The sequence below is a fragment of the Dendrobates tinctorius genome, unplaced genomic scaffold (genome assembly GCF_039654945.1).
Source record: "Dendrobates tinctorius isolate UK_male_01 unplaced genomic scaffold, ASM3965494v1 ptg000135l, whole genome shotgun sequence".
Classification (NCBI taxonomy): Eukaryota; Metazoa; Chordata; class Amphibia; order Anura; family Dendrobatidae; genus Dendrobates; species Dendrobates tinctorius.
In genome coordinates, this window is record NW_027361803.1 from 14,278,270 (window position 1) to 14,305,847 (window position 27,578).

The 27,578-nt window shown below is 41.3% G+C and overlaps 1 protein-coding gene across 3 annotated transcripts in view; it reads left to right on the top strand.

Moving 5' to 3' along the window:
• The window catches only part of NIPBL (NIPBL cohesin loading factor), a 171,401-nt gene that overhangs the window by 83,985 nt on the left and 59,838 nt on the right, over nucleotides 1-27,578 (top strand). For all 3 annotated transcript variants that reach the window (XM_073543950.1, XM_073543949.1, XM_073543948.1), the window contains exons 4-10: nucleotides 6,615-6,745; nucleotides 10,778-10,877; nucleotides 11,175-11,326; nucleotides 11,419-11,579; nucleotides 12,309-12,402; nucleotides 21,322-21,939; nucleotides 23,892-25,838. In XM_073543950.1, coding sequence (XP_073400051.1) covers nucleotides 6,615-6,745; nucleotides 10,778-10,877; nucleotides 11,175-11,326; nucleotides 11,419-11,579; nucleotides 12,309-12,402; nucleotides 21,322-21,939; nucleotides 23,892-25,838 — 3,203 coding nt within the window. The remainder of the gene's footprint in view (nucleotides 1-6,614; nucleotides 6,746-10,777; nucleotides 10,878-11,174; nucleotides 11,327-11,418; nucleotides 11,580-12,308; nucleotides 12,403-21,321; nucleotides 21,940-23,891; nucleotides 25,839-27,578) is intronic.

Here is a 27,578-nt window from a genome sequence, read left to right on the forward strand (position 1 = left end):
TCCTTTTCCTTCCCACTCTACTACTTTTTCTGCCCTCCTTTCCTCTTTATATTCCTGTATCACAGGGGTGAGCATTTAATTTTCCTGAAGGGTCACATCAGTGACTGTTATGGAGGCCGAACCAATCGGCTAAAATTAATTCTGCTCAATATTAACATATCAATTATGATTACTTTATATTGATATAGCCCCCTTAATATAAAGTTGTGGCCAAAAGTATTGACACCCCCGCAATTCTGTCAGATAATACTCAGTGTCTTCCTGAAAATGATTGCAAACACAAATTCTTTGTTATTACCGTATATACTCGAATATAAGTCGACATTTTCAGCCCAAAAAATTGGGCTGAAAGTCCCCCTCTCGTCTTATATTCGAGTCATATACAAAGGGGGTCGGAGGGGGAGGGGGTGTCAGGTCATACTTACCCGTCCTGACGCTGTGTCTTGAGCCCCCAGCTTCTCCCCGTGCTCTCTCTTCCTGCCTTCAGCGGTCACGTGGTGCCGCTCATTAAAACTCATGAATATGCGCATATTCATGAGTTTTAATGAGCGGTACCTCCTGACCGCTGAAGGCAGGAAGAGAGAGCGCGGAGAAGCTGGGGGCTCAAGACACAGCGTCAGGACGGGTAAGTATAGCGATACTCACCTGTCCTGTGTCCATCGCTGCTTGCTGCTGTCTGTCATCGGTCAGTGACTTCAGACAGCAGAGGGCGCGGTGACGTGTTAGTGCGCGCCGCGCCCCTGCAGTCTGAACGTCACTGACTGATGACGTGGCAGATAGCGGTGAGCAGCCATGGATGCAGGACAGGTGAGTATCTGACACCCAGCGACGGAGAGGTGAGTATGTCATTTTTTTCATTTTTACATGCAGCAGCAGCATGGGGTCAGCATATGGGGGAGCAATCTGTGGAGCTTCTTATGGGGGCAGCATATGGGGGAACAATCTGTGGAGCTTCTTCTGAGGACACCATATGGGGGAATAATCTATGGAGCATTTCCCACCCTAGACTTATACTCGAGTCAATAAGTTTTCCAAGGTTTTTGAGGCAAAATTAGGGGGGTCGACTTATACTCGGATCGACTTATACTCGAGTATATACGGTATCTTCATTTAATTTGTCTTAAATGAAAAAACACAAAGAATTGTCCTAAAGCCAAATTGGATATAATTCCACACCAAACATAAAAAAGAGGGTGGACAAAAGTATTGGCACTGTTCAAAAAATCATGTGATGCTTCTCTAATTTGTGTAATTAACAGCACCTGTAACTTACCTGTGGCACCTAACAGGTGTTGGCAATAACTAAATCACACTTGCAGCCAGTTGACATGGATTAAAGTTGACTCAACCTCTGTCCTGTGTCCTTGTGTGTACCACATTGAACATGGAGAAAAGAAAGAAGACCAAAGAACTGTCTGAGGACTTGAGAAACCAAATTGTGAGGAAGCATGAGCAATCTCAAGGCTACAAGTCCATCTCCAAAGACCTGAATGTTCCTGTGTCTACCGTGCGCACTGTCATCAAGAAGTTTAAAGCCCATGGCACTGTGACTAACCTCCCTAGATGTGGACGGAAAAGAAAAATTGACAAGAGATTTCAACGCAAGATTGTGCGGATGTTGGATAAAGAACCTCGACTAACATCCAAACAAGTTCAAGCTGCCCTGCAGTCCGGGGGTACAACAGTGTCAACCCGTACTATCCGTCGGTGTCTGAATGAAAAGGGACTGTATGGTGGGAGACCCAGGAAGACCCCACTTCTTACCCCGAGACATAAAAAAGCCAGGTTGGAGTTTGCCAAAACTTACCTGAAAAATCCTAAAATGTTTTGGAAGAATGTTCTCTGGTCAGATGAGACAAAAGTAGAGCTTTTTGGGCAAAGGCATCAACATAGAGTTTACAGGAGAAAAAAAGAGGTATTCAAAGAAAAGAACACGGTCCCTACAGTCAAACATGGCGGAGGTTCCCTGATGTTTTGGGGTTGCTTTGCTGCCTCTGGCACTGGACTGCTTGACCGTGTGCATGACATTATGAAGTCTGAAGACTACCAACAAATTTTGCAGCCTAATGTAGGGCCCAGTGTGAGAAAGCTGGGTCTCCCTCAGAGGTCATGGGTCTTCCAGCAGGACAATGACCCAAAACACACTTCAAAAAGCACTAGAAAATGGTTTGAGAGAAAGCACTGGAGACTTCTAAGGTGGCCAGCAATGAGTCCAGACCTGAATCCCATAGAACACCTGTGGAGAGATCTAAAAATGGCAGTTTGGAGAAGGCAACCTTCAAATATCAGGGACCTGGAGCAGTCTGCCAAAGAAGAATGGTCTAAAATTCCAGCAGAGCATTGTAAGAAACTCATTGATGGTTACCGGAAGCGGTTGGTCGCAGTTATTTTCTAAAGGTTGTGCAACCAAGTATTAGGCTGAGGGTGCCAATACTTTTGTCTGGCCCATTTTTGGAGTTTTGTGTGAAATGATCAATGTTTTGCTTCATTCTCTTTTGTGTTTTTTCATTTAGGACAAATTAAATGAAGATAATAATACCAAAGAATTTGTTTGCAATCATTTTCAGGAAGAAACTGAGTATTATCTGATAGAATTGCAGGGGTGTCAGTACTTTTGGCCACAACTGTACAGTATGATCCCACAAACCAAAACCTCTGTATACATCATGAGCCCCCTATAAACAGTATGCGGTCGTCCTGAGGATGAAGATAGCGGAGAAATCATGGGGGGGGGAGATGGCTGTGCTGCCTGTAGGCCAGTGGTTTCAGATCCTTGGCTGTTTCGGTCTGTGGGCCGAACTGGAACAGCCAGTGACCCGCGGGCCGCACTTTGCCCCAGTCTGCTCTAGCACAAACAATTAATTTGGTTCTTGTAAGAGCTTATATAAATACTTCAAGGTGATTATTCTTACATTTCAGTGTTTATTTCAGTGTTTAACGATAACTTAATATTAACTATCAACCTTTTTGTTATTGAAGGTTATTGGAATCTTCTGTTTTTATATCAATGTTAATTAAAACCCAATAGAAATATTTAATTTGAAAAAATCCACCTGTTTGGATGATCCCAAATATTACCTAAATTAATAATTAATTACCCATGGCTAGTTGATGACTCTTTACTGGACAATTTCCCTTTAACCCCTCTACTACCAAGGGTGATTTGCACGTTAACTCCCAGGCCAATTTTTACAATTCTGACCACTGTCCCTTTATGAGGTAATAACTCAGGAACGCTTTAACGGATCTAGGCGATTCTTGGCTTGTTTTCTCGTGACATATTTTACTTCACTTTAATGGTAACATTTCTTCGCTATAAATTGCATTTATTTATGAAAAAAACAGAAATATGGCGAAAATTTTGCAATTTTCAAACTTTGGATTTTTTATGCACTTAAACCAGAGAGTTATGTGACACAAAATAGTTAATAAATAACATTTCCAACATGTCTACTTAACATCAGCACAATTTTGGAAACTATTTTTTTTTGTTAGGAAGTTATAAGGGTTAAAAGTTGACCAGCGATTTCTCATTTTTACAACACCATTTTATTTTTACGGACCACATCACATTTGAAGTCACTTTGAGGGGTCTATATGATAGAAAATACCCAAAAGTGACACCATTCTAAAAACTGCACCCCTCAAGGTGCTCAAAACCACATTCAAGAAGTTTATTAACCCTTCAGGTGCTTCACAGGAATTTTTTTGAATACTTAAAAAAAATGAACATTTAACTTTTTTTCACAAAAATAATTACTTCAGGTTCAATTTTATTTCACCAAGGGTAACAGGAGAAATTGGACTGCAAAAGTTATTGTGCAATTTGTCCTGAGTACGCTGATACCTGATATGTGGGGGGAACACTGTTTGGGCGCATGGCAGAGCTCGGAAGGGAAGGAGCGCCGTTTGACTTTTTCACTGCAAAATTGGCAGGAATTCAGATCGGACGCCATGTCAAGTTTGGAGAGCTCCTGATGTACCTAAACAGTGGAAACCCTCCACTAGTGACCCCATTTTGGAAACTAGACTCCCCCAAGGAACTTATCTAGATATGTGGTGAGCACTTTGAACCCACAAGGGCTTCACAGAAGTTTATAACGTACAGCGGTACAATTGAAAAATCATATTTTTTCCACAAAAATGATCTTTTAACCTCCAATTGCTATTTTCCCAAGAGTAACAGGACCCCAAAAGTTATTGTGCAATTTGTCCTGAGTACGCTGATACCCCATATGTGGGGGTAAAACACTATTTGGGCGCATGGCAGAGCTCGGAAGGGAAGCAGCGCCATTTGACTTTTTTGGCTGGAATTGAGATCGGACGCCATGCCGCGTTTGGAAAGCCCCTGATGTGCCTAAATAGTGGAAACCCCCCCAATTCTAACTCCAACCCTAACCCCAACACACCCCTAGCCGTAACCCTAGCCCTAATGGGAAAATGGAAATAAATACTTTTTTTTTTTTAAATTTTATTATTTTTCCCTAACTAAGGGGGTGATAACGGGGGGTTTGATTTACTATTTATGGCGGTTTTTATGTTTGGCGGCTGTCGCACGCTAAAAGACGCTTTTTATTGTAAAAATAGTTTTTGCATCACCACATTTTGAGAGCTATAATTTTTCTGTATTTTGACCCACCGAGTCATGTGAGGTCTTATTTTTGCGGGACGAGTTGATGTTTTTATTGGTACCATTTTCGGGCACGTGACATATTTTGATCGCTTTTTATTCCGATTTTTGGGACGCAGAATGAACAAAAACCAGCGTTTCATGAATTTCTTTTGGGGGGGTGCGTTTACACTGTTCCGCTTGAGGTAAAATTGATAAAGCGGTTTTATTCTTCGGGTCAGTACGGTTAAAGCGATACCTCATTTTTTGGCGCTTTTATGCAATGAAAACAATTTTACATACAGTAAAAAATAATTATTTTTGCGTCGCTTTATTCTGCGAGCTATAACTTTATTTTTTCGCTGATGATGCTGTGTGGCAGCTCATTTTTTGCAGGACAAGATGACGTTTTCAGCGGTACCATGGATATTTATAGCCTTCTTTTTGATCGCACATTATTGCACTTTTTGTTCGGCGGTATGATGATAAAGCTTTATTTTTTGCTTTAGTTTTTTTTTATTTTTGAAGGGATTCAATAAAGGGGTTAACTAGTGGGACAGTTTTATAGGGCGGGTCGTTACAGAAGCGGCGATACCAAATATGTGTACTTTTGTTTTGTTTGTTTTTTTTTAATTTTCAAAAAAATAAATTTATTAGGGAATATATGTATTTTTTTAATTTATTTACCGATTTATTTTTTTATAAATTTATGTCCCGGGGGGACATAACTGTCATGGGACAGATCGCTGATCTGTCACATCACAGATCGCTGTGACAGATCAGCGATCTGTCACAGGCAGTGCTGCAGGCTTCCTCATGCCGGCGCTTTGCAGGCATGAGGAAGCCGCCTCCCTGCAGGCCCCCTAAGGTCCCCGCCGCCATTTTGGATTCGGGGACCTGCAGGGAAGGAGACCCCCGCAGCAGCGCTGCACATTGTGCTGCCGTGGGGGTCTCAGGGAAGCACGGAGGGAGCCCCCTCCCTCCCTATGCTTCCCTATACCCCCGGTACACTGCGATCGTGTGCCAGGGGTTAACGTGTCGGGGGCGGTCCGTGACCGCCCCTGACACATAGTGCCGGGTGTCAGCTGTGATAATCAGCTGATACCCGGCCACGATCAGCTGCGCTCCCCCTGTGAGCGCAGCTGATCGCGCTAGACGTACTATTCCGTCCTTGTGGCTTAGGTCCCAGGTCACATGGACGGAATAGTACGTCTAATGTAGGAAAGGGGTTAATGCAAAATTTTAGGATGAGATGATCTGGAAAACGGATAAGTTGGTATTGATGACTTTTTTCAAATATATTACTGATACGATCAATACCATTCACCTGAAGGAGTAATAGTATCTAGCGAAACACCAAGTTGTCTCTAGTAAGATGGTATAAAGTTTCCAACCCCGCTTCGCCCCCAAATCCCCAATGACTTAAACTTCTGATACCTCAATCATATCAAAAGTGTAAGCGATAAATACCTAGGCTGGGTGGATGATATACAATCATTATTTTACCAGTATAGTCATTGTCCAGTGCCTGAATGTCCTTGTGTTCTGCTCAACCAAGACGGGTAATTCACCATAGAGTAATTGGAGGTTGTCGTGCGTGACTAGAGAATTTTTTTTCCTATTTCATGCTGTTTGTCACACCAACATGCCCAACGGTGAGACAGTGGAATTGGAATCAGTCGTTGCTGCAATAATAAAGACGCAAAAAAGCAGCTATATAACATCCGCGTGTGATATTAACTAGAACTATGGAGTATTCCTTTAAGTTGTGCTGTGGATTAATGTGGATTCAGGTGTGTCTGTGGATTGAGTCAGTATTCTTCACTCATCAGGGGGATTTTATTTAGCGAGTGTCTGGACTCTGATTTATCCCTTCTGGACTCTGTTTTTTTGGCAGTGCACCAATAGTCGTTACCTTTTACACTCTAAAGCTGTTTGCAAAACAATTTATTACGCTGAGAAATGCATGTTCCCTTAACGATTTTTCTTCCTCCATTTTAAACAGAGAACTGAAAGATAACCTGGGAAGCGATGATCCCGAAGGCGATATACCGGTCCTGCTGCAGGCCACCCTGGCCAGAAATCCCAACGTTTTCAGGGAAAAAAGTATGCAGAACAGATACGCAGTGCAAAGTGGTAAGACTTGGATTAGTCTTATCTGATTTGTCGGCACATTTTGCTGAGAGAATTATCAGATTAAGGATCCTCTACTTTCTATCCTGATATTTGCTACTCGTATCTGGTCATCCGTTGGGCCATTGCTGGCCTCCTTTTGCATTTTAGTTTGTCAGTCACATCTAGCTATATTTGTTTCTCCATCAACATGTCTACATTATTGGAAATGTAATTATAATATACTAGCTTGGCCCGTGCGAAATTTTCGCACATTGGTCGTCGTTGGGCGCAGGCAATTTCAGAAAAAGAAAGCTGGTCAAATGTAAATGTATTTCATGAGCTGATGAACACAGACAGGTGTAGATTGGTAATACAATAAATTGGTTTGATAAATAGAGGCCAAAAAATGTCTTTCGGTTGTTGTGCCACCCACAGGTCATTGTGTCTTTCTGCAGGTTTATGAAAATGAATGTTTAAACTGTATTTAGTGATAAAATCATGAATGTATGGTTTGTTTGGCTCTTTTCTTGCTGAAGGGAGCAAGTTTACCTTTCAAATGGTGTAGCGTGTGTGTGTGTTTGTGTGGCGAAGAAATCAGCGAAAAAGCAGTGCATGTTTGTTTACAAATGTGTTTGCATATGTGACTCACAATTTGTGTGTGTGTGGGGCGAAGTAATCACCGAAAAAGCAGTGCATGTATATAAATGTGTTTGCATATGTGACTCACCTACAGTGGAGTGTGCAATCCTCCAATGTGCCTGAAATAGGCTGGGCAAGCACTTGAGCAAGCTGGAAAGGCAAATGTTTGGATGTTTGTGATGTCTGTAAGCAGCTTTGTGGTAGTGTGCTTTGGGGTACTGTGGTGCCACCTGCAGGTCATTTTTCCTTACTGAAGGTTTTAATGTTTAAACTGTGTTTTGTGATCAAATTGTGGATGTGTGGTTTGTTTGGCTATTTTCTTGCTGAAGGGGGGTAGTTTATCTTTCAAATAGTGTATCATTTGTGTGGGGGGGTGCAGTATGATCGGAGATTACAAAGTAATCACCGAAAAACAGTGTTTAGAAATAATAGAATAGATTAATGTCAAAGCAAAAATCCATTGATCTTGCTGTAATAATTAGATGGCAGTTTAGAGCATTGAACTCCATTCAAACGTTCGGACGGTGGGAACTACTAGACTTCTTCTGGTCTTACTGTGCACACTTGGGAAAAAAGTGTGTTTTATATGACCAAAATCTATTTTAACCCCTTAATGACTGGGCCAAATTTTTCAAATCGGACCAGTGTCGCTTTATGTGATGACTCGAGAAAGCTTCAACAGATCTCATTAATTTGGACATTGTTTTTTTGCGACACATTGTACCTTATGTTAATGGTAAATTTATGTTTATGCTTTCTGCGACTATTTATAAGAATATCAGAAAGTTGTCAAAAATTTTAATTTTGAATGATTGTCCCTTTTATGCAGATAGTCATTCCACATAAAATAGTCATTAAATAACGTTTACCTCATATCTGCTTTACTTCAGCACCATTTTTAAAATATTTTTTTATTTTGTTAGTATGGTAGAAGGTTGAAAACTGTAGGAGCAATTTTTTATTTTTTCAAGGAAATTTACAAAACTTTTTTAGAGATCTATTCAGCTTTGAAGTGAACCTGCGGGGACCTATATGTCGTAAAATCCCCAAAAGTGAGACCATTTAAAGAATAGCACCCTTCAGTATATTCAAAAACCGCATTCAGGTGGTTTATTAACCATTCAGGTGCTTTTCAGGAATTAATGCAAAGTGGCTTGACGGGAATGAAAAATGATATTTTTGCCACATAAGTGTTTCTTACTTTTGAACAGACCGCTATAGCCGGCAGTCTCTAAAGTCGTAATTTTGCCATGAATTGCCATGGCAAACATCAGGAACCACACGATCATGACCTTAGGGTTCCAATAGGGTTAAAGAGGGCACCTCCACACTTTGTAAACCATTTAGATGCCGTAGTCCTTATTGACAGCAGCATCTAAGGGTTTAAAAAGCCACAGTTGGTGCCAAAGTTGTCGGCTATAGTGAACAGTGGACACTGTTGCATTTTCACCAGTCGGGGTTGCTATTGTCTGATATGTGAAGGCAGTAAAAAGACATTTTGGTGGTCAAGGGGTTAGAGGTGCATTCTTGTTTTACTCGCATAAAAGTCACAACGTTCTCGTATACTTTGTTTCATTTCTATTCTAGTCTCAATTTCTGCTTGTTTTGAATGAATGGAATTTTTCTTGATTACATCCAAAGTCAGAAAATCTTTTCTGACCAATACTTCTGACATTAGAGAGTTTGCTACAGTTGAACCTAGTGTTAAAAATCCTATAAACTGTCTGGAATTCTAAGCCATGTTTTGTATACACCATAAACCCCTTACCGACATCCGCCCCACAAATACGGGTGTATTGGGCAAGCTCACAGGGTAAGGCCACCCATACCCGAGAGATAATGGCAGATGCACACAGCCAGGACCTGCCTCTAACAGCCTCTTGCGGAGCATTAACAGCATGCTGACTTAGGGGTGCATCATTCTATTCGCCCATCGGCGTCCCTGTGATTCGATAACAGCCGGTGGTTGGGCTTCAAAGGAGAAACAGGATTTTTACTACCTGCAGTAATACTGCTGTTTATAGCACAAGCGATTAGACAATTATAGATTCAAGTCCCCTAAGGGGACTAATAAATAGTTGGAAAAAAAAAGTTTTAAAAAATATGTAAAAATAAAGCAGTTCAAATCTCCCCTCTTTTCCCCCCACTAAAAACAAAGATAACAAAAAATGTAAAATATACGTGGTATTGCTACATACATATAAAGCTCCGATCTATCAAAATATAAAAATAATTTGCTCCATCTGTGAACACTGGAAACAGATAAAAAATTTAACATGCAAGGTTTTTTGGTTACTGCAAAAAATGTTGTAAGAAGCTATCAAAATGTCCTATGATTCCCAAAATGGTGTCGATAAAACGTAGTTTGGCGCCATGAAAAATAATCCCTCATGTAGCTCCATTGACCAAAAAATGGGATTCGGGACATCCCAACACAATTGAAAAAAAAAAAATTTCCCCCACAAAGAGTTTTTTTTTTTGTTTTTTTTTTTTATTTTAAACCACCAAAATAATAATAAAAAACCTGGATAAGTTTGGTATTGCCGATGCAAGCTCAGCCATCATCTGCCTCTATTTGCGGGTGAATCTGAGCTCTGACTGTTGCAGTTAATGTTAAATGCCGCTGTCAATCTGAGGGGGCGTGCACCTTTGTTCCCTCCACACTTTCTCACCCCCTTTCCTGTGACATGATGGTGGGGTGCTGATAGGTTGCCTTGACAGCCGGGGGTCTGCTGAAGAAGCCCCAATTGTCCATCATGACAGTACTCCTATGAAAAGACCATGGGCTTCAGATGAGACTGTGACTTATGCTATATATAGCAATTCTATGTTATAGGTTAGTACAAGCATTCAGCTGATCGTGGGTTCAAGAACACATAGGGGAATAACACATACAGTAAAAATGAAAAAAAAAAAAAAAATAGAAAATGTTTCTAAGTATGTGAAAAAGTATTTTTTTAAAAATTGAATCGACCCCTTTTTTCCCCCCTTAAAATTAAATTACACGTGTTATCACTGCATCCATTAAAGTCCATTCTATCAAAATGTAAAATTAATTAGCCTTATTGGTAAACACTGTAAAGATGGAAAAAAAAAATCGTAATGCCATAATTGTTTTTTTTTTCGGCTGCTCCTTCCCTCGTTGATTTTGCAGTGACTTAAGACTCATAAAGATACAGGGAAAATTTACCTCCTGTTTCTACATAGAGCTTAGAAGGATTTACAGGTGCATCTCATAAAATTAGAATATCATCAAAAAGTTAATTTACTTCATTTCTTCAATACAAAAGGTGAAACTCATATATTGTTTTTCTCCGTGAAGATGGCGCCGCTGGCGCATGCGTAGTAGCAGCTATCGGATAACGATTTCATTCGTTATGTAATATTCATGGCTCCTCTGTGTTTCCTCCTTAGGGATGATGATGCCTCAGTATAAACTTCCCCAGAACTCCATGCATGGCAGCCCAGCATCTTCCAATTATCAAGCAACCACTATCTCTCATAGCCCTTCCAGGTAAGGCTCAGCCCAGCGTTTCTATGTATGGTGTCCATTCCCAAGTGCATTATTCGCAGAGATCTGTGTCTCTAGTGAATAGTTGGTCGCTCCACAGACGTTCACTGTGTTTCTCGGGGACTGCAGACTTAATATATGGAGCAGAATTTATGATAATGGGTAAATGTTTAGTTAAGTTTGTGAACACTGCTTAGATGCTTTTAGCAAGATTAGCTGTTAGTGTACAAGCTTTGCTTAATAATTTACAATTAAAAGGTAATCTAAAGAGAAAGTTAACATTTTATGCTTCCATTTCAGTCGATTTGTGCCACCTCAGACCAGTTCATCAAATCGATTTATTGGCCAGCAAAACAGTCCTGTTCCTAGTCCTTATGCTCCCCAAAGTCCTGCAGGATATATGCCATACCCTCACCCCGGAAGTTACACACAACATCAACAAATGCAACAAGGTAACTGAGAACATGGCACATTATGAGTAGTAACCCTGCAGTTCCTTGCCATTATTCACATGCCTCCAATCTTTTCCTCTCCTCTTTGACAGCTTCTGTTTCTAGTCCAATTGTGGCTGGTGGCCTGAGGAACCTACATGAAAACAAAGTTTCCGGTCAGTTGGGAGGAAACTCTGCAAACCACCACGCTGATAATTCGCGACACAGCACTAGTGAGGACTATCTCCAGATGGTACATAGACTGGGCAGTGAGGTATGAACACAACTTTTACTTTTCTAAAGTTTTATTCTTTTTCAAAACAAAACAAGACAATAACATCGAGTCATTAATTGACGCAACAGACGTTAGATCATACAAAATCAAGTGCAAGCGCAAACATAGCGATCGAAGTAATGGATAAAGTACAATAAACGGTATGTCACAAATCAAGTTGAGGGACCACTTTGTTAAATAAAAATCCTACCAAACTCATACTAACAGGGGAGGGAAGACATGGTCCCATACAGACCATTTCTTGAAGAATTTGTTGAAGTGATCATTATGAAGAGCGAATTGTAGCTCATGTGATCTATGTTGATTGATCAGTTTAATTATGTCATTAGAACTATGTAAAAAATTGGATTTCCAATGGTATGCTATGGTGATGAACACAACTTTTAATATTTGAAGTAGGGCGCTACCAGGAGCAAGCATTAAATCTGTAGCTAGGTTTGTGTTTCCAGATTTATCTATACTTACTAAAAAGTCTACACATTAAAGAAAATTTCTGACGCAAGTCTAAAGATATTCCCCATTCAGTTCGGCAGCGGGTTACATGCAAAACACAACCATGCGCTGATGTTTAAATTCTGCAGGTTGTTTTTTTGTTCCCGCTACATGTGGATGGTATTATAACCCTATCCACATCATCTATTGTAAATTCCTGCAGACTATCATTCCTTGTATTGATTCCTTGGATGAACCTTTGTGTTCTGTTCACAGGATAGCGATTCCTCGATCAGGAACGCGGCCTCATTTCCTCTGCGATCTCCACAGTCGGTGTGCTCTCCTGCCGGAAGCGAAGGGACACCCAAAGGTAAATTTCTTCTTATTTAATGTGCAATGTACGTAGTGGGGTAAAAAATTACATTACATATACCATGTATTAAAAAACAAGCTGATAAAATGTACTAACTGATTAACTACTATAGTCCAAATCTTCAGACATGTACCATTGTGTATCCTCTACTATCGCCGACAATCTGTTTCCCTCCAAAGGCATCCACCATCGTAATTGGATATGTTAACACGGAAAAATGTTTTTGAGGGATTGGTGACTACTGTATTTTCCAGGAATTGTCAAGTACATTCCTTTTCTTGCTGGTTATTACTGTTAGGACCACAGTCGCTCTGTGCTACGGTTAAAAAGCATAATCTACAATGCTAGCTGTTTAGTGGGGTTTTTGTTTTTCAAAAAAAGTTGTCCCCAGGTGCAGGTTTTTTGAAAAAAAATAATAAAAAAAAAAAATTTTGCTTTATTTGCCTGGTGCAGCGATGACATCATGGCAACAATGCTGCAGCCAATCACTGAGCTCAGTGAGTAAAAGGCTCAATAACTCTGCAATTAAAGTTGTAAAAGTTCAGTGATGGACTGCAGCGCTGCATGTTACAACAGCAGTACAGACACTTGTGTGAAGTTGGCACCCCATGTTCTCAAAAGATGAATAAAAATACACCATTTGTTTGTGCTGCGTTTGTGCCGCAAAAATGAACGTTTGCGCCGCTTTGGTTCCAGAGATATTGCGCGTTATATTTTTATGAAGCTCCGCCCACTTTCCACCCCATGTTCTTAAATTTTAAAAATGAATACACCATTTGTTTGTGCTGCGTTTGTGCTGGTTTGTGCCGCAAAAATGAACGTTTGCACCGCTTTGGTTTCCGAGATATTGTGCGCTCAATTTGCTGAAACTCCACCCACTTTCCACCCCATGTTCTTAAATTTTAAAAATGAATACACCATTTGTTTGTGCTGGTTTGTGCCGCAAAAATGAACGTTTGCGCCGCTTTGGTTCCAGAGATATTGCGCGTTATATTTTTATGAAGCTCCGCCCACTTTCCACCCCATGTTCTTAAATTTTAAAAATGAATACACCATTTGTGCTGCGTTTGTGCTGGTTTGTGCCGCAAAAATGAACGTTTGCACCGCTTTGGTTTCCGAGATATTGTGCGCTCAATTTGCTGAAACTCCACCCACTTTCCACCCCATGTTCTTAAATTTTAAAAATGAATACACCATTCGTTTGTGCTGCGTTTGTGCTGTGTTTGTGCTGGTTTGTGCCGCAAAAATGAACGTTTGCGCCGCTTTGGTTCCAGAGATATTGCGCGTTATATTTTTATGAAGCTCCGCCCACTTTCCACCCCATGTTCTTAAATTTTAAAAATGAATACACCATTTGTTTGTGCTGCGTTTGTGCTGGTTTGTGCCGCAAAAATGAACGTTTGCACCGCTTTGGTTTCCGAGATATTGTGCGCTCAATTTGCTGAAACTCCACCCACTTTCCACCCCATGTTCTTAAATTTTAAAAATGAATACACCATTCGTTTGTGCTGCGTTTGTGCTGGTTTGCGCTGCAAAAAAAAAACGTTTGTGCCGCTTTGGTTTATTAACGTTTGTGCCGCTTTGGTTTACGAGATATTGTGCGCTCAATTTGCTGTAACTCCACCCACTTTCCACCCCATGTTCTCAAATTTTAAAAATAAATAAATACATCATTCGTTTGTGCTGTATCTCGCACTGAGTTTGTGCCTCAAATCACTGTAACTGATATATGGATAAAGGGAGATAAAAAGAAATGAAAAACACCGGCTAGCCATAGCAATTTTATAATAAAAAAATGTATAAATTGTTCCTTACTAGACCCCATACTTCATTTCGATTTCCTGCTTGTGATGCCCCTCCCCCACACACTGTAACTTGGGGAAAGGCCTAACAATTTGACTACTAGCTGAGAGACTCCCAGGGTAAATCAAGTGTACTTACTTATCTGAACTGAAAATGTGCTAAGCTGTCTTGGTAGATTTCTGCAAAGCTATTACCTGAGCAAAGAAACTTTAGTTCAATCATGGAGTTGTACTTTTATCTGTCTACAACAGTGTTTCCCAAGCAGGGTGCCTGCAGGTGTTGCAAAACTACAACTCCCAGCATGACCGGACAGTCAAAGGCTGTCCGGGTATGCTGGGGGTTGTAGTTCTCCAACACATCAAGTTGTTTGTAATTACAGTAATGCTTTAACCCATTAAAAGAGTACTCTGCTGCAAAACTTATCCCCTATCCCACCCCCCCCGGGGGGGGGGGTTGGTACTGACCACTGGGACCCTCTGCAATCTCCTGCAGTGGCCCTCAGTGCTCCCCTGCATGGAGCAATCACCGCCCTGTGCAGAGTGACTGCCAACCACAGGGCTTTGCTGTGGCAGGCACGCCCCCACCATTTATTACTATGGGAGAGGCAGAGATACACAATACACTTTTCATCTGTAAAAGTAGAGAGAAGTGAGCATGCTAAGAATAGGATTATTTAATCTCAGTACAGTGATCCCTCAACACATACAATGGCCCCAACATACGATCATTTCAACATATGAAGGACTCTGTTGAATGCAGCATCACCTGCTGCTCCAGTATGGTTTTAACATACGATGATTCACCTGGAACTAATTACCATTGTATGTTGAGGGACCACTGTATCTTAACTATTAAAAATTATGTAATCAATTATTTTCCATATAATACACTGCATGTAAAACTAATAAAAACATTTTTTGTTTTGATCAGATGCCCAGGAAGCCAGCCTGTGACTATGATGACATTATAAATGTCATCTGTTCTTCACATGAAAAAATTATTACAGGACAGGCAATAGCATTCCCCTCAGAAAAAGTATGGGTAGACTTGTGTCAAAAATTAAATAACAAAATGTCACCAAAAAACCTTTACACGTTTGTAAAGACAAATCGGCACAATGTATGGGAAGCCCTTGGTCTGTACAAAGATGTTACAAATATCCCAAAACAACCTTCCAACAGTGAGAGCTCAGAAGGAACAGAGAGTCATTCATCAGTTCAGTGCTATGACATTCAGTTTGAGTTCAGTCTTTCTTTTCAGAGCTGGATCAAAATTTGGCCTGAAAAAGTAATTTACAATGACAAATCTATGTATGCTGATAAAAGAGAATACACAATCTTAAAACCTGGTACATGGACTCACATATTGAATGAGGAGATCTGGAAAAATATCAAGTCATCGTGCACACTTAAATTCAGGAGGGCAAAGGTTTATCCAAATGTTGTATCTAACTACATAGATATAACAGGGTGCTGCACAGAGTGTGATGCACAACTATCCATAAAAGTTGAAGAAATACCAGAGATTGCTAAGCCAGTAGTGCTTAAGTGTATGATCTGCAATATTGATGACAGTCTCCACACAGGAAAATCAAAACGTAAATTATCAGGAGATTTAAGAAAAAGGTTGTCAAAAGAACTCTGGGAAGGACGAAAACAAGCACATGTATGGCGAGCAGCTGAGGCTTATAAAGTTATGGATGTTGGTGACCCTGAGCCTAGCCATCTACCAAATCTAGCAACGTTAAGAAAAGCCAAGCAAGAGATTGGCGAAAGAGTTAATGCACAAGGACCCAATTCTTTCATTACATCTCCTGAAATACAGTGTTCCTCAGACTGGAAGCATACACAACATTGGTCTAGATAAATTTTTTTGCCATTACTGGACCCAGTCTCAGATGCAAGTCTACCAAATAAAGTCAAAGAACTTGGGTTCCTATGTAAGTTTTGATGCAACAGGTTCAGTAGTGAGAAAACTAAAAAGACCTGTTGGCATTTCTGCACACATCTTTTTGTACCAAGGGGTTTTGTGTTCGAGTGGAGATCATATCCCAGTAGTGCAGATGCTTTCTGAGAGCCATACTGTTAATTCTATAGCACAATGGCTGACTGAATGGAAACAAGCAGGTGCTACTGTTCCAAAGGAAGCAGTTTGTGATTTCTCCCTCGCTTTGCTTGGAGCTCTAGTTAAGGCTTTCACTCCTTACCCCGACTTGAAGACATATATAAATCAGTGTTTTGGAGTGTTGACCAGGAATGTTGCATCAAAACTACCACCATGCTTTATTAGAATTGATGTTGCGCACTGTATCAAGCTTATTAGCCGATGGGAATGTCTGAGGCAAGCTGGAAACAGAGTAAGGGAATTCTATCTCAGAGCAATGGCACAACTTCTACAGTCTACATCACTTGATGATGCGAGAGAACTCATTCATTCAATTTCAGTTGTTGCTTTTAGTGAATCAGAAGGGAATGATGACAGAGGCACACCAGTTTTATCAGAGACTAGCAAAGTTCAACTGAAGAGACGGATTGCAGAGGGACGTGTTTTACCCACTGTCACTGAAGATGACTATGGAGCAGAGATGAAAGAACAAGAGGATGAGCCAATTCAACCATGCCAAACAGACCTGAAAATATGGGCATCAGAAATTTGTGAAAGGAGTAAGATGCTTGCAGCAAATAATGGTGACCGAGACAATTTACATTTCCTTCCAGAACTTGTTCCAAATCTTTTAAGAATGGCATGTTACCTTCCACTTTGGACAGCCATAATTGTTCCACACTTTAAAAGTGTGAACATGACAGCAAGTTCTGCAAATGTTGAGGCTGAATTTAAGAACATAAAAAATGGACTCTTTAAACATGAATGTCTCCCTATTAGAACCGACCGATTTGTAATTCGTCACCTTGAATTTATGGAAGGCAAAATGAGACTTTCCTCAGCTCCCATAAAGAAAACCGAAAGCAGTGAAAATATGAGCCAAGAGAATGGGCAAAAAAACAGCAACTGTGAGGAGGATTCACAAGTTCACATAAAATTGGGTGATGAAAGTAGCTTGCAGGAGCAGCCTGTTGAAAATTGGAAAGGTCTCAGTATTCCTCCAAAAAAGAGATTGTCCTACCTAACCCCATGTTCCGAGTTGCTGCACATGGACACAAAATTTAACCGAAAAAAAAAGGTGAGCATTTTGAAAAATGGTAACCATCTAGCTAAAAAACCAATACAAGTAAACAAAAAGCTTATAAGTATCATTAATACCTGTGCATTTGATTCATTTTGCCAGTGTCTTTGTTGTGCATTCTGGGACAGTGGATTATTTTGCAATTATGTCATCAAAGAAAACACCGTTGAAATTTTTGAGTTGGTGCAGACAATTGTGACAAAGGGAGTTGGAAAGGAAGTTTATGCAATGAGGGCTAAAATACTGTCTGGAATATTTGAATATGTTCAGCTGAAGTCAGGTGTGAGGCAGGTCAATGCTGAGTGTAATGTTGCACACATAATCTCAATGACAATGAGACAGGTACCAAGTGTAATAATTAAAACACAGTGTTCTTCTGTGTACTGCAATAGAAATATAGCTAATTCAAGAGCAATCCCTCTTCTGCCAATCAATATACATATTTTAGAAACTAATGGACTTAGTAAACTTCAGCTAGCATTGGAAGATGGGCTACACCTAAATGTTTCAAAATGTCTAAAGCCATTAAAGTCACCTCAAGAGTGTCCAGATGGCTTGAAAATTCAGGATGCATCTTCATTGAAATTCCTTTGCAGTGGTTCGGTCACGCACAGCTGCACCACTGGACAAGTACTTTGTATTGAAATAAGTGCAGAAACACAGTATACACTGTCCGAAATACCTGTGAACATACATCTGGACAGTCATTCATTTGTGCTACGAGGGGTTGTTGCCTTCATTCCAGGAACTGGCAATATGTCTCTTGGTCATTATGTTGCCTATTGTAGAAGAAAATTTAATGGCTGGGAGAAATATGATGACCTGTGTGACTTTATTACAACAGCCTCTGCAAAGACCAAGATACAACCCCATGTTGTAATATTTACAAAGGAGGAGTGAATATGTGGAGAATCTGTCTCATCATGAGTCCCGTGGCAAGTCACAGGCTCCAAGATTGTTGTGGAAAGTTTAAAAGTATCCTGGCACCAAACAAAGTGTTAGTAATGCTTTCCTCTAAGGTTGTTTTGGTGCTTAAAGTGTATGTTTAAAATAACCTAAAATATGCCTTACCAATATTTTTTTATTCTGTTAACATTTTGTTAATGTGGATTTCCCATTATGATTAAACCGTTTCATGGTTCTTTAAACAGTTCTGCTGTCTACAAAGTTTCATCTGTTATTGGTAATTCCATTTTTATCTGTGTTTGATTTGCAAAGATTTATTAAGCTCTGAAGGTCCTGTTTAGTTGGACAGCTATATTAAAATAACAATACTTTTGTTTTGAGCCAGACACAAAATCATGGTCTACCACGGTTTTGAGTCCAGCAAGAAAACCACATATGGAGCAAAAATGAGCCAACTAGGGTCACTTGCGGACCCCAGCCAGATCATAGAAATGAATGGAGCGTATGCCCAGTATGCCCAAATGTAATGTTAACCCAGCCATATTCACACTGCAATCCAAAGCCATCACACACAAAGTGGTGATGTCTACGGTCATTGCATATTTATGCAAAGATATTCATAGAAGATGACAGTCACTTTACATAAACTGGCCAACGTCAAAAGTAATCACAATCTCTTTTTTTTTCCCTGGAATTCTTTTTATAGTGCAACGTAATTTGGCTAAACAATGTGTTAGGCCTGCTGGGTAATATAAAAAAAAGAAACAAAACCCCTCAGCAGGCCCAGATGGAACTATGGGAGCCACTGGGTCCTAAAACCCTCCCTGCAAGGTGACGTCAGCAGGGAGAGGACAGCCAACACTCACGTGACAAAAATAACCAATAAGACTGCAGCTGAAAAGTCAGACACACCTCTGGCTGAGAAACCACAACAGAAAATATATACAATAATTTAAAAACGTTGAGACCAGGTGCGGACCACTGGTGCCCCCGCCGATCTAGATTCCCTACGCTGCAACCCTAACTAGACCGTCAGACTTCACACCCGCAAGGGCGATCCACCCGACCACCATCTCCCTAGTCTCACTCCTGTCTCCAACCTGACTAGGGTGGGGGCCCTAGGGTTACAGCTGGTAGTGGCAGAATGTAAATAGGGCACCAGCAGTCCACAGATGTTCTTACCTGGTCCGTAGAAGAAACTGCAGAAGCAAACAATATCTCGGAAACCAAAGCGGTGCAAACGTTCATTTTTGCGGCACAAACCAGCACAAACGCAGCACAAACAAATGGTGTATTCATTTTTAAAATTTAAGAACATGGGGTGGAAAGTGGGCGGAGCTTCGTAAAAATATAACGCGCAATATCTCTGGAACCAAAGCGGCGCAAACGTTCATTTTTGCGGCACAAACCAGCACAAACGCAGCACAAACGAATGGTGTATTCATTTTTAAAATTTAAGAACATGGGGTGGAAAGTGGGTGGAGTTTCAGCAAATTGAGCGCACAATATCTCGGAAACCAAAGCGGTGCAAACGTTCATTTTTGCGGCACAAACCAGCACAAACGCAGCACAAACAAATGGTGTATTCATTTTTAAAATTTAAGAACATGGGGTGGAAAGTGGGCGGAGCTTCATAAAAATATAGCGCACAATATCTCTGGAACCAAAGCGGCGCAAACGTTCATTTTTGCGGCACAAACCAGCACAAACGCAGCACAAACGAATGGTGTATTCATTTTTAAAATTTAAGAACATGGGGTGGAAAGTGGGTGGAGTTTCAGCAAATTGAGCGCACAATATCTCGGAAACCAAAGCGGTGCAAACGTTCATTTTTGCGGCACAAACCAGCACAAACGCAGCACAAACAAATGGTGTATTCATTTTTAAAATTTAAGAACATGGGGTGGAAAGTGGGCGGAGCTTCATAAAAATATAACGCGCAATATCTCTGGAACCAAAGCGGCGCAAACGTTCATTTTTGCGGCACAAACCAGCACAAACGCAGCACAAACGAATGGTGTATTCATTTTTAAAATTTAAGAACATGGGGTGGAAAGTGGGTGGAGTTTCAGCAAATTGAGCGCACAATATCTCGGAAACCAAAGCGGTGCAAACGTTCATTTTTGCGGCACAAACCAGCACAAACGCAGCACAAACAAATGGTGTATTCATTTTTAAAATTTAAGAACATGGGGTGGAAAGTGGGCGGAGCTTCGTAAAAATATAACGCGCAATATCTCTGGAACCAAAGCGGCGCAAACGTTCATTTTTGCGGCACAAACCAGCACAAACGCAGCACAAACGAATGGTGTATTCATTTTTAAAATTTAAGAACATGGGGTGGAAAGTGGGTGGAGTTTCAGCAAATTGAGCGCACAATATCTCGGAAACCAAAGCGGTGCAAACGTTCATTTTTGCGGCACAAACCAGCACAAACGCAGCACAAACAAATGGTGTATTCATTTTTAAAATTTAAGAACATGGGGTGGAAAGTGGGCGGAGCTTCATAAAAATATAACGCGCAATATCTCTGGAACCAAAGCGGCGCAAACGTTCATTTTTGCGGCACAAACCAGCACAAACGCAGCACAAACAAATGGTGTATTTTTATTCATCTTTTGAGAACATGGGGTGCCAACTTCACTCAGGTAGTACAGACATCTCAAGCAGCAGTAGACCATGTAGTACCTGGGGAAGGTTACAGCCGCACTACACTCTATAACAGACACCAGGAGCAGCATTGGTCACATCGTTTGACCCAAAGAAGATTAGTAAAGCACAAACTACACCTGGGGACACTTTTTATTGGAAATAGAAAAACCTTTTAACCGCTGCAGTAAATAGCTTACATTGCAGATTCTGCCTGTAGTAGCAGCACAGACCGGTCGCTGTCATTGCTGCAGTCTGCTGGTATTTATGCATACATTAATTTTATACTGTTATTATGTGCACCTTTTTGTAGTCATTTCATCAATCCATGTATTCTTTCAGCGGTGATCATTTATTTTTGTGTACCCTTTTAGGGTCAAGATCATTAATTCTTCAATCCCAACCACCACCATACACATCTCCTAGAGACGCACCTCCAGATATTTTGCTGGACTCGCCTGACCGAAAGCTGAAAAGACAGAAAAAGTTAAAAACGAGCAAAGATGAGAAGGAGCCGAGTGAAAAGTCAGCAATGTATGACATCATTAGTTCTCCCTCCAAGGACTCTACAAAGCTCACATTAAGACTGTCACGTGTAAGATCCTCAGAAATGGACCAGTCTGGAGACATTCTCTCCAGCATGGAGAACAGTAACGTCTCGGAGGGCGACTCCTCTTTCAATGTGCAGTATCCTGGGCACACATCAAAAACGCCAGTGACTCCACAGGACGTAAATCGCCCCCTGAACGCTGCTACTTGTTTCCAAGAGCAGAATGAGTTCCTGCAAGTACAGCAAGTGCCCGTCCTACAGCCCAACACGTCTGCAACTGCAAAACCGTCTCAACCTCCCGTGGCTCAGTCACAAAACCAACAAACAGGAAACATAACGCCATATGATGAAGTTGAACTGGATGCTCTAGCAGAAATCGAGAGGATAGAACGGGAATCTGCCATTGAGAGGGAGCGCTTTTCAAAAGAAGTTCAGGATAAAGGTAACATGGAAATGTGTAATTTTCTGATGAGCTGGGGGTTATATCCAAGCCGGAATAAAGAACTCTAGTAGTTTCTTAGTTGAGTGTTAGTTCTATCTGAGCATTTATATTGCATTTTTGTGACCACCAGCAGATACGGCCGTGCCATCAGAGATACAGCCCCAATACGCTGCTGAGCTACTAAAGAGCTTGCCTATGACCTTTTTTCTTTTTTGCTTTGGGCTTAAAAAATAAAAAGGCAGTTAGTTGCTATCTGCCTGTTCTAAAAAGCGCCGTCTCAGAGCAGTCACCAACCACTCTTGTTGACGATTCACCTGCTCCACATCAACAGAGCGGCTTCTTTTCCTCTCTGCTCTGTTGACGGGTCGTCACAGCCGACATCATGCTAATTGATAGCCGACTCTCCACAGTTCAGCATGATGGCGGCAGTCATGCCCCGTCAACAGAGCACAGCGAAAGGGAGGCCACTGCACTGTCAACGACATGACCTCCGCGGAATCTGCTGGAGCTGCAGGATCATCTATGATGCTCAGTGCCGGAAGAGATCAGCGCCAGACAGAACACGAAGGTAGTTAGCAACTACCTGCTTGTTTTGTTTTTAGTCCCATAGTAAGAAGAAAAAAATAGTGGACAACCCTTTTAACAAAGAATTGGCCAGCCACTTTAAAGACATAGTGGCAATTTTTAAATGCGCAATAAGTGACATGTACCGCTTTACTGTTTAAGTATTCAAAATCCTTGTTGAACTCGCAGCCACATCCACATGAATTTTGATAATCTCTATACTGACAATAAATGTACACACTGTAATGAACACTTACTAAAAGATCTGATATAAGGGTTTGTAAAGTAAAGTGATGCTCTCTGCGTCCATTATTACGTCATGTGTCCAGATTACCAGGAGAAATTTGATGACAGCGGCATTTAAAATTACGTCACTGCAGATGTGCATGGTTACCAAAATCCACCATCTCCTAGCCACATAATCCCAGGAAACTGACCATCATGGTAGCCGGGGCCTGTTGCAGGCCCTCATCTCCACCATCTTGGTCCCCCTATATGGCCTAGTCTGTTGGTTGGGGGGTTTTGTCATTCCTTACTGCAGTATTTTGTATTATTGTATAAGAGAACGATGGAAGGTTCAAGTTCCTGTAATAAGTAAGAAAAAAAATCAAAATATCAGAATTGCTTTATTTTTCCTGGTAGCCACAACACCACAGGGAAAAAAGTGCATTAAGCAGCGATCAAATCGTATTCTCTACCTATAAAAAAGTGAGCTTGCAACTCACAAAACAAAGACCTCACACGACTGCATTGACATAAAAAATATAAACGTTATGGGTCTGGGAAAGTGGTAAAGCTAGCAAATTATTTTTTTCTAACATCCAAAAATTATTCACATAATTTAAAAAAAAAAAAAAAAAAAAAAATTGCACACTTGTGGTTTTTGTGCAATTTCACCACACTTGTAATATTTTTCCTGTTTTGCTACATTGAATGCTAAAATAAAGGCTGCCATTCAAATCTAAAACCCGCACAAGAAAAAAACCCCTGATGAGGCTAGGTCAGTGGAAAAATGAAAAAGGTAACGAAAAGGATGTAAAAAAAAAAAAAGTAGTTAAAGGGGTTAATGCGATGAATTGTGACATTGGTGCGTTCCTTTTCTGGTCTTTGGAAAACTGTCAGATTTTCAGAGTTGTAAAGTATTTTTTTTATTTTGGTTTCAAAACTGATTTTCTATAAATGATGATTTTTACATGCGTTTTGGAGTTCCCTCATTTCATCTTCTTGTGCTGACCTTTTCTCAATACATTTGGGAACAAAATGCTCATACTGGAGGGAATGTTTGTCTTCATCGGAAATGAGGATTCTGCATAAAATGTTACTTAAAACCATAACTCTGTCCATGAATGAAGGTTCTGACTTTTTTTTTTTTTCTCCCCAATTTATAGATAAACCTTTGAAAAAAAGGAAGCAAGATTCCTATCCACTAGAAGCTGGAGGTGCTACTGGAGGAAACAGACCAGCTTCCCAAGAGACAAGTGCTACAGGAAATGGGTCACGGCCGGCTTTAATGGTTAGCATTGATCTTCTGCACGCTGGCAGAGGGGACTCTCAGGCAACTGCAACTCAGGACTTGGACTTAGCAAGGAAAACAGAAGAAGCAAAACATTGTAATGACGGATTTGTTTCTGCACCTCCCGAAGATCAAACAGGAGTTCTTAGAAATATATCTGAAAACCATCCAGGGACTCCGAGAAAGAGGTCAGAGTCAGAAACCGAGTGTCCTGATAAATCCACGGTGAACACCCCAGCTAAACAACCAGCTGAGCCTACGCAAGAAGAGTCGTTGAAGGAAGGCAAACAGTGTGATATTAAAGCTGAGCCCCCTGAGAGCGTCGAAGAACCTGTGGTTTGTGGAGACAGCAAAAGCGAGACAAAACCTGAACTAAGGGAGCAGTGTTACCCGGTCAACAAGACTGAGAGTAAGACTGGAGACTTGGTGGAGGATGTAAAGACTGAGGCAAATGACTCCAAGCCGTGTGACATCCAGGATCCGGGAGTCAATGCAAATGGCAGTGAAAATGACCCTAGTAAAGAGGATAATAAACAGGAGCAAAGACAGCAGCCCGGTACTCCAAAGCAGCGTGGTGAAGGTAAACCAGACACTCCGAAACAAAAACTTGAGGTAAGGCCAGAGACCCCAAAACAGAAGGGCGACTGTAAGCAAGAACAAGCTAAACAAAAGGCTGATGGCAAGTCTGAGCAGCCAAAACAGAAAGGAGATGTGAAGCCTGATAATCCCAAACAGCGGACTGACGGACGCACTGATAATCCGAAGCAAAAAGGTGACGGGCGGCCAGAAACGCCTAAGCATAAAAACGACAGTAAACCTGAAACTCCTAAACAAAAAAGCGATGGCAGAACCGAAACACAGAAGCAGAAAAGCGAGGAACGTTCTGTTGTAACTAGACAGAGAAGCGAAGGGCGTCCAGAGACACCAAAAAACAAACCAGATAATAGGCGAGACTCAATCAGACTCTCATCTGATAAGAAACCGGATTCATCCAAACATAAAACGGATGCAAAATCCGAGTCTCCCAGGGTCAAGCCTGAAAGTCGCTCTGATACGACGAAGCAAAGAGTAGATGGGCGACCGGGTCATGACTCTTCAAGACGCAATCCCGAGAATCCAAAACGGAAACCTGAAGACAAGAGAGAATCCGAACGACAGAAGGCAGATCCATCCAAGACCAGGAGGCCTGAGTCTCTCCGGTCCTTCAACAAGAATGAACAGGATACTAAACATGGGAATAAGTCAGATGCTCCCAAAAAGGATAATCCTGAGCGAAAGCAGCGGGTCGATTCTGAGTCCCGAGAAAGGCTTTCTTCTGGGGAGCAAAGATTAAGACCAGGAAGCCCACGGATTAAACCTGACAGTAAACCAGACCCAAGTAAATCAAAGATGGATAAGCCTGTTTTAAGATCACCAACTGGTAAAGATGACAAAAGGACCGATGGGAATAAATCTAAGGTGGAGGGGAATAAGGTTGAGGGGAAAAAGGTGGAGGGGAGTAAGGCGCATGGGGACAACAAAGCTGCCTTCCCAAGTTACTTATTGGGTGGCAGTCAGGGCACACTGAAAAACTTTGTCATTCCAAAACTCAAGAGGGATAAGGATGGCAACATCACCCAGGAGCCTAAGCGAGCGGAACAGAAGGGGGAACAGCGTCGTGATAAAGTGGGTTTTGTGGAAGATCTTAATAAAGGAGCTAAACCTGTGGTGGTCCTCCACAAAATGTCTCTGGATGAAGTACAAAAACTGATTAAAGAAAGAGAGGACAAATCCAAGGGAGCATTGAAGTCAAACAAGAACAAGCCTACAAAGTCCAGCAAAGGTAATGGCTGCAGGTTTTTTGGATGTCTGTTTCATTTAATATTTTGGTTTTTATATGAACTTTGGCAAACAAAAGGTTTGCCCCTTACTGCTTTTATTGATTTGCATCTATGTTGGATTGGCAGAGTTAGCCGAATGTGCTGCAGTAAACTATCGCCAGCCAACTGTATGGAAAAATGTGGCATGCTTTTATTTTTTTGAGGTGGATCCCTATGCTGGATGGATGCCATGGCATTGACTCTGAGCACTGTTGGTTATACTGTGGCTGCAAATGCAGTGTGCACTGTGCCGAATACTTACGTATTTGCAAATTCTGATGTGTGTTTTCCCTCTAGTTTCTGGAGAATTTTTCAAGCTGTGAGGGCAGTCGAGATGGGGTAAAAGTATGGCAACCTTTTCACCCCACAATTGTGTCCGGAGGTCATTCGTAAATGCTCCTCAATAAGTTTAGTGTGTGAGAGCGTGGCACAAATTGTACGTCTCCATGACTATAAGTGGTTCTTCTGAGCTGATTTAGTGGGAGATTTCTTACAAATATGGTGTCCGGCCTCATCTGTAAATTTGGCACCTTCTGTTCGGAATGTTTGCAGAATTCTTTTTGTATGTAAATCTCCTGAAGTGTGAATGACATAAACAGCATTTTTTTTTTTTTTTTTTTTTTTTTTAAAGATTCTACCGCGCTCAGGTTGTGTACGGATTATCAAGCTCGTGGCCATAGTAGATACTTTCTTACATCTAGGGGTGCAAGGAAAGGTTGCTGGAAATTCAATAACTGTCCCATTATTTAGTCCCACGATCTTAACCCCTTCACAACATCCATCATGCATATACAGCGCTGCAGGTGATGCGTTCCCGCAAACAGCTGTACATGTACAGGGTGATGATTGCGCGGGCTCAATCAGACCGATGGCATAATCTAATGCGGGTGTCCTCTCTTTAAGAGCTGTCGCTCTGCAGCAACGCCCACAATCTGTGATGATGGCACCAATCGCGGGCATGAGACCCTCTGATGACAGCGATCGCAGAGGGTGGGAGCTCTCTGCACTGATCAGCCCAACATGATTCACGTTGTGCCGATGGTCTCCATGGTGAATCGGGGCCAAAAGAGGGGGGCGGGGGGGGGGGTCACACAGATACGGTGGCCTGTAAGCTCCTGCTAAGGACTAGCCTCCCACATGTGTGCGATAAGCTAATTTGATGCCTCGCGATGCCAAAGCATTGCAGAGTATTACATCATCAATACATACATTTATGTAAAAATAAGTTAAACAAATAAAGTACACATATTTGGTATCATTGTGTCCAGAAAGAACACAAATCAGATCGATTATCCCTTTTGAGAATTGAAAACTTGAGGCCAAAATAACATTTTAGTGAAATTTTGCTAATTTTCCATTCCAATTCTGTGACGCACTTGAGGGCTAAAAATGCTCACTACACCCCTAGACGAATTCCTCAAGAGATGTATTATCCAAAGTGGGGTGACTTGTGGGGTTACTGAAGGGGGTAAGCTCTACACCACTGATAGACTGCAGTAGTGGACGGAAACTGTAGAACTAAACATCCATCTGTTCTTGGGAATAAGGAGGATTTTTAATAAAAAAACAATTACAAAGTTGTTTGTTTTTGCTAGCAGTGTACAGTGTTATGCAGGACCCAGTGACGCACCTCCTGCCTCTCGGCATTCCCTACTCTTTTTGATTGTCTCCTGGCACATTATCATTGCGGTGTGACAGGCACA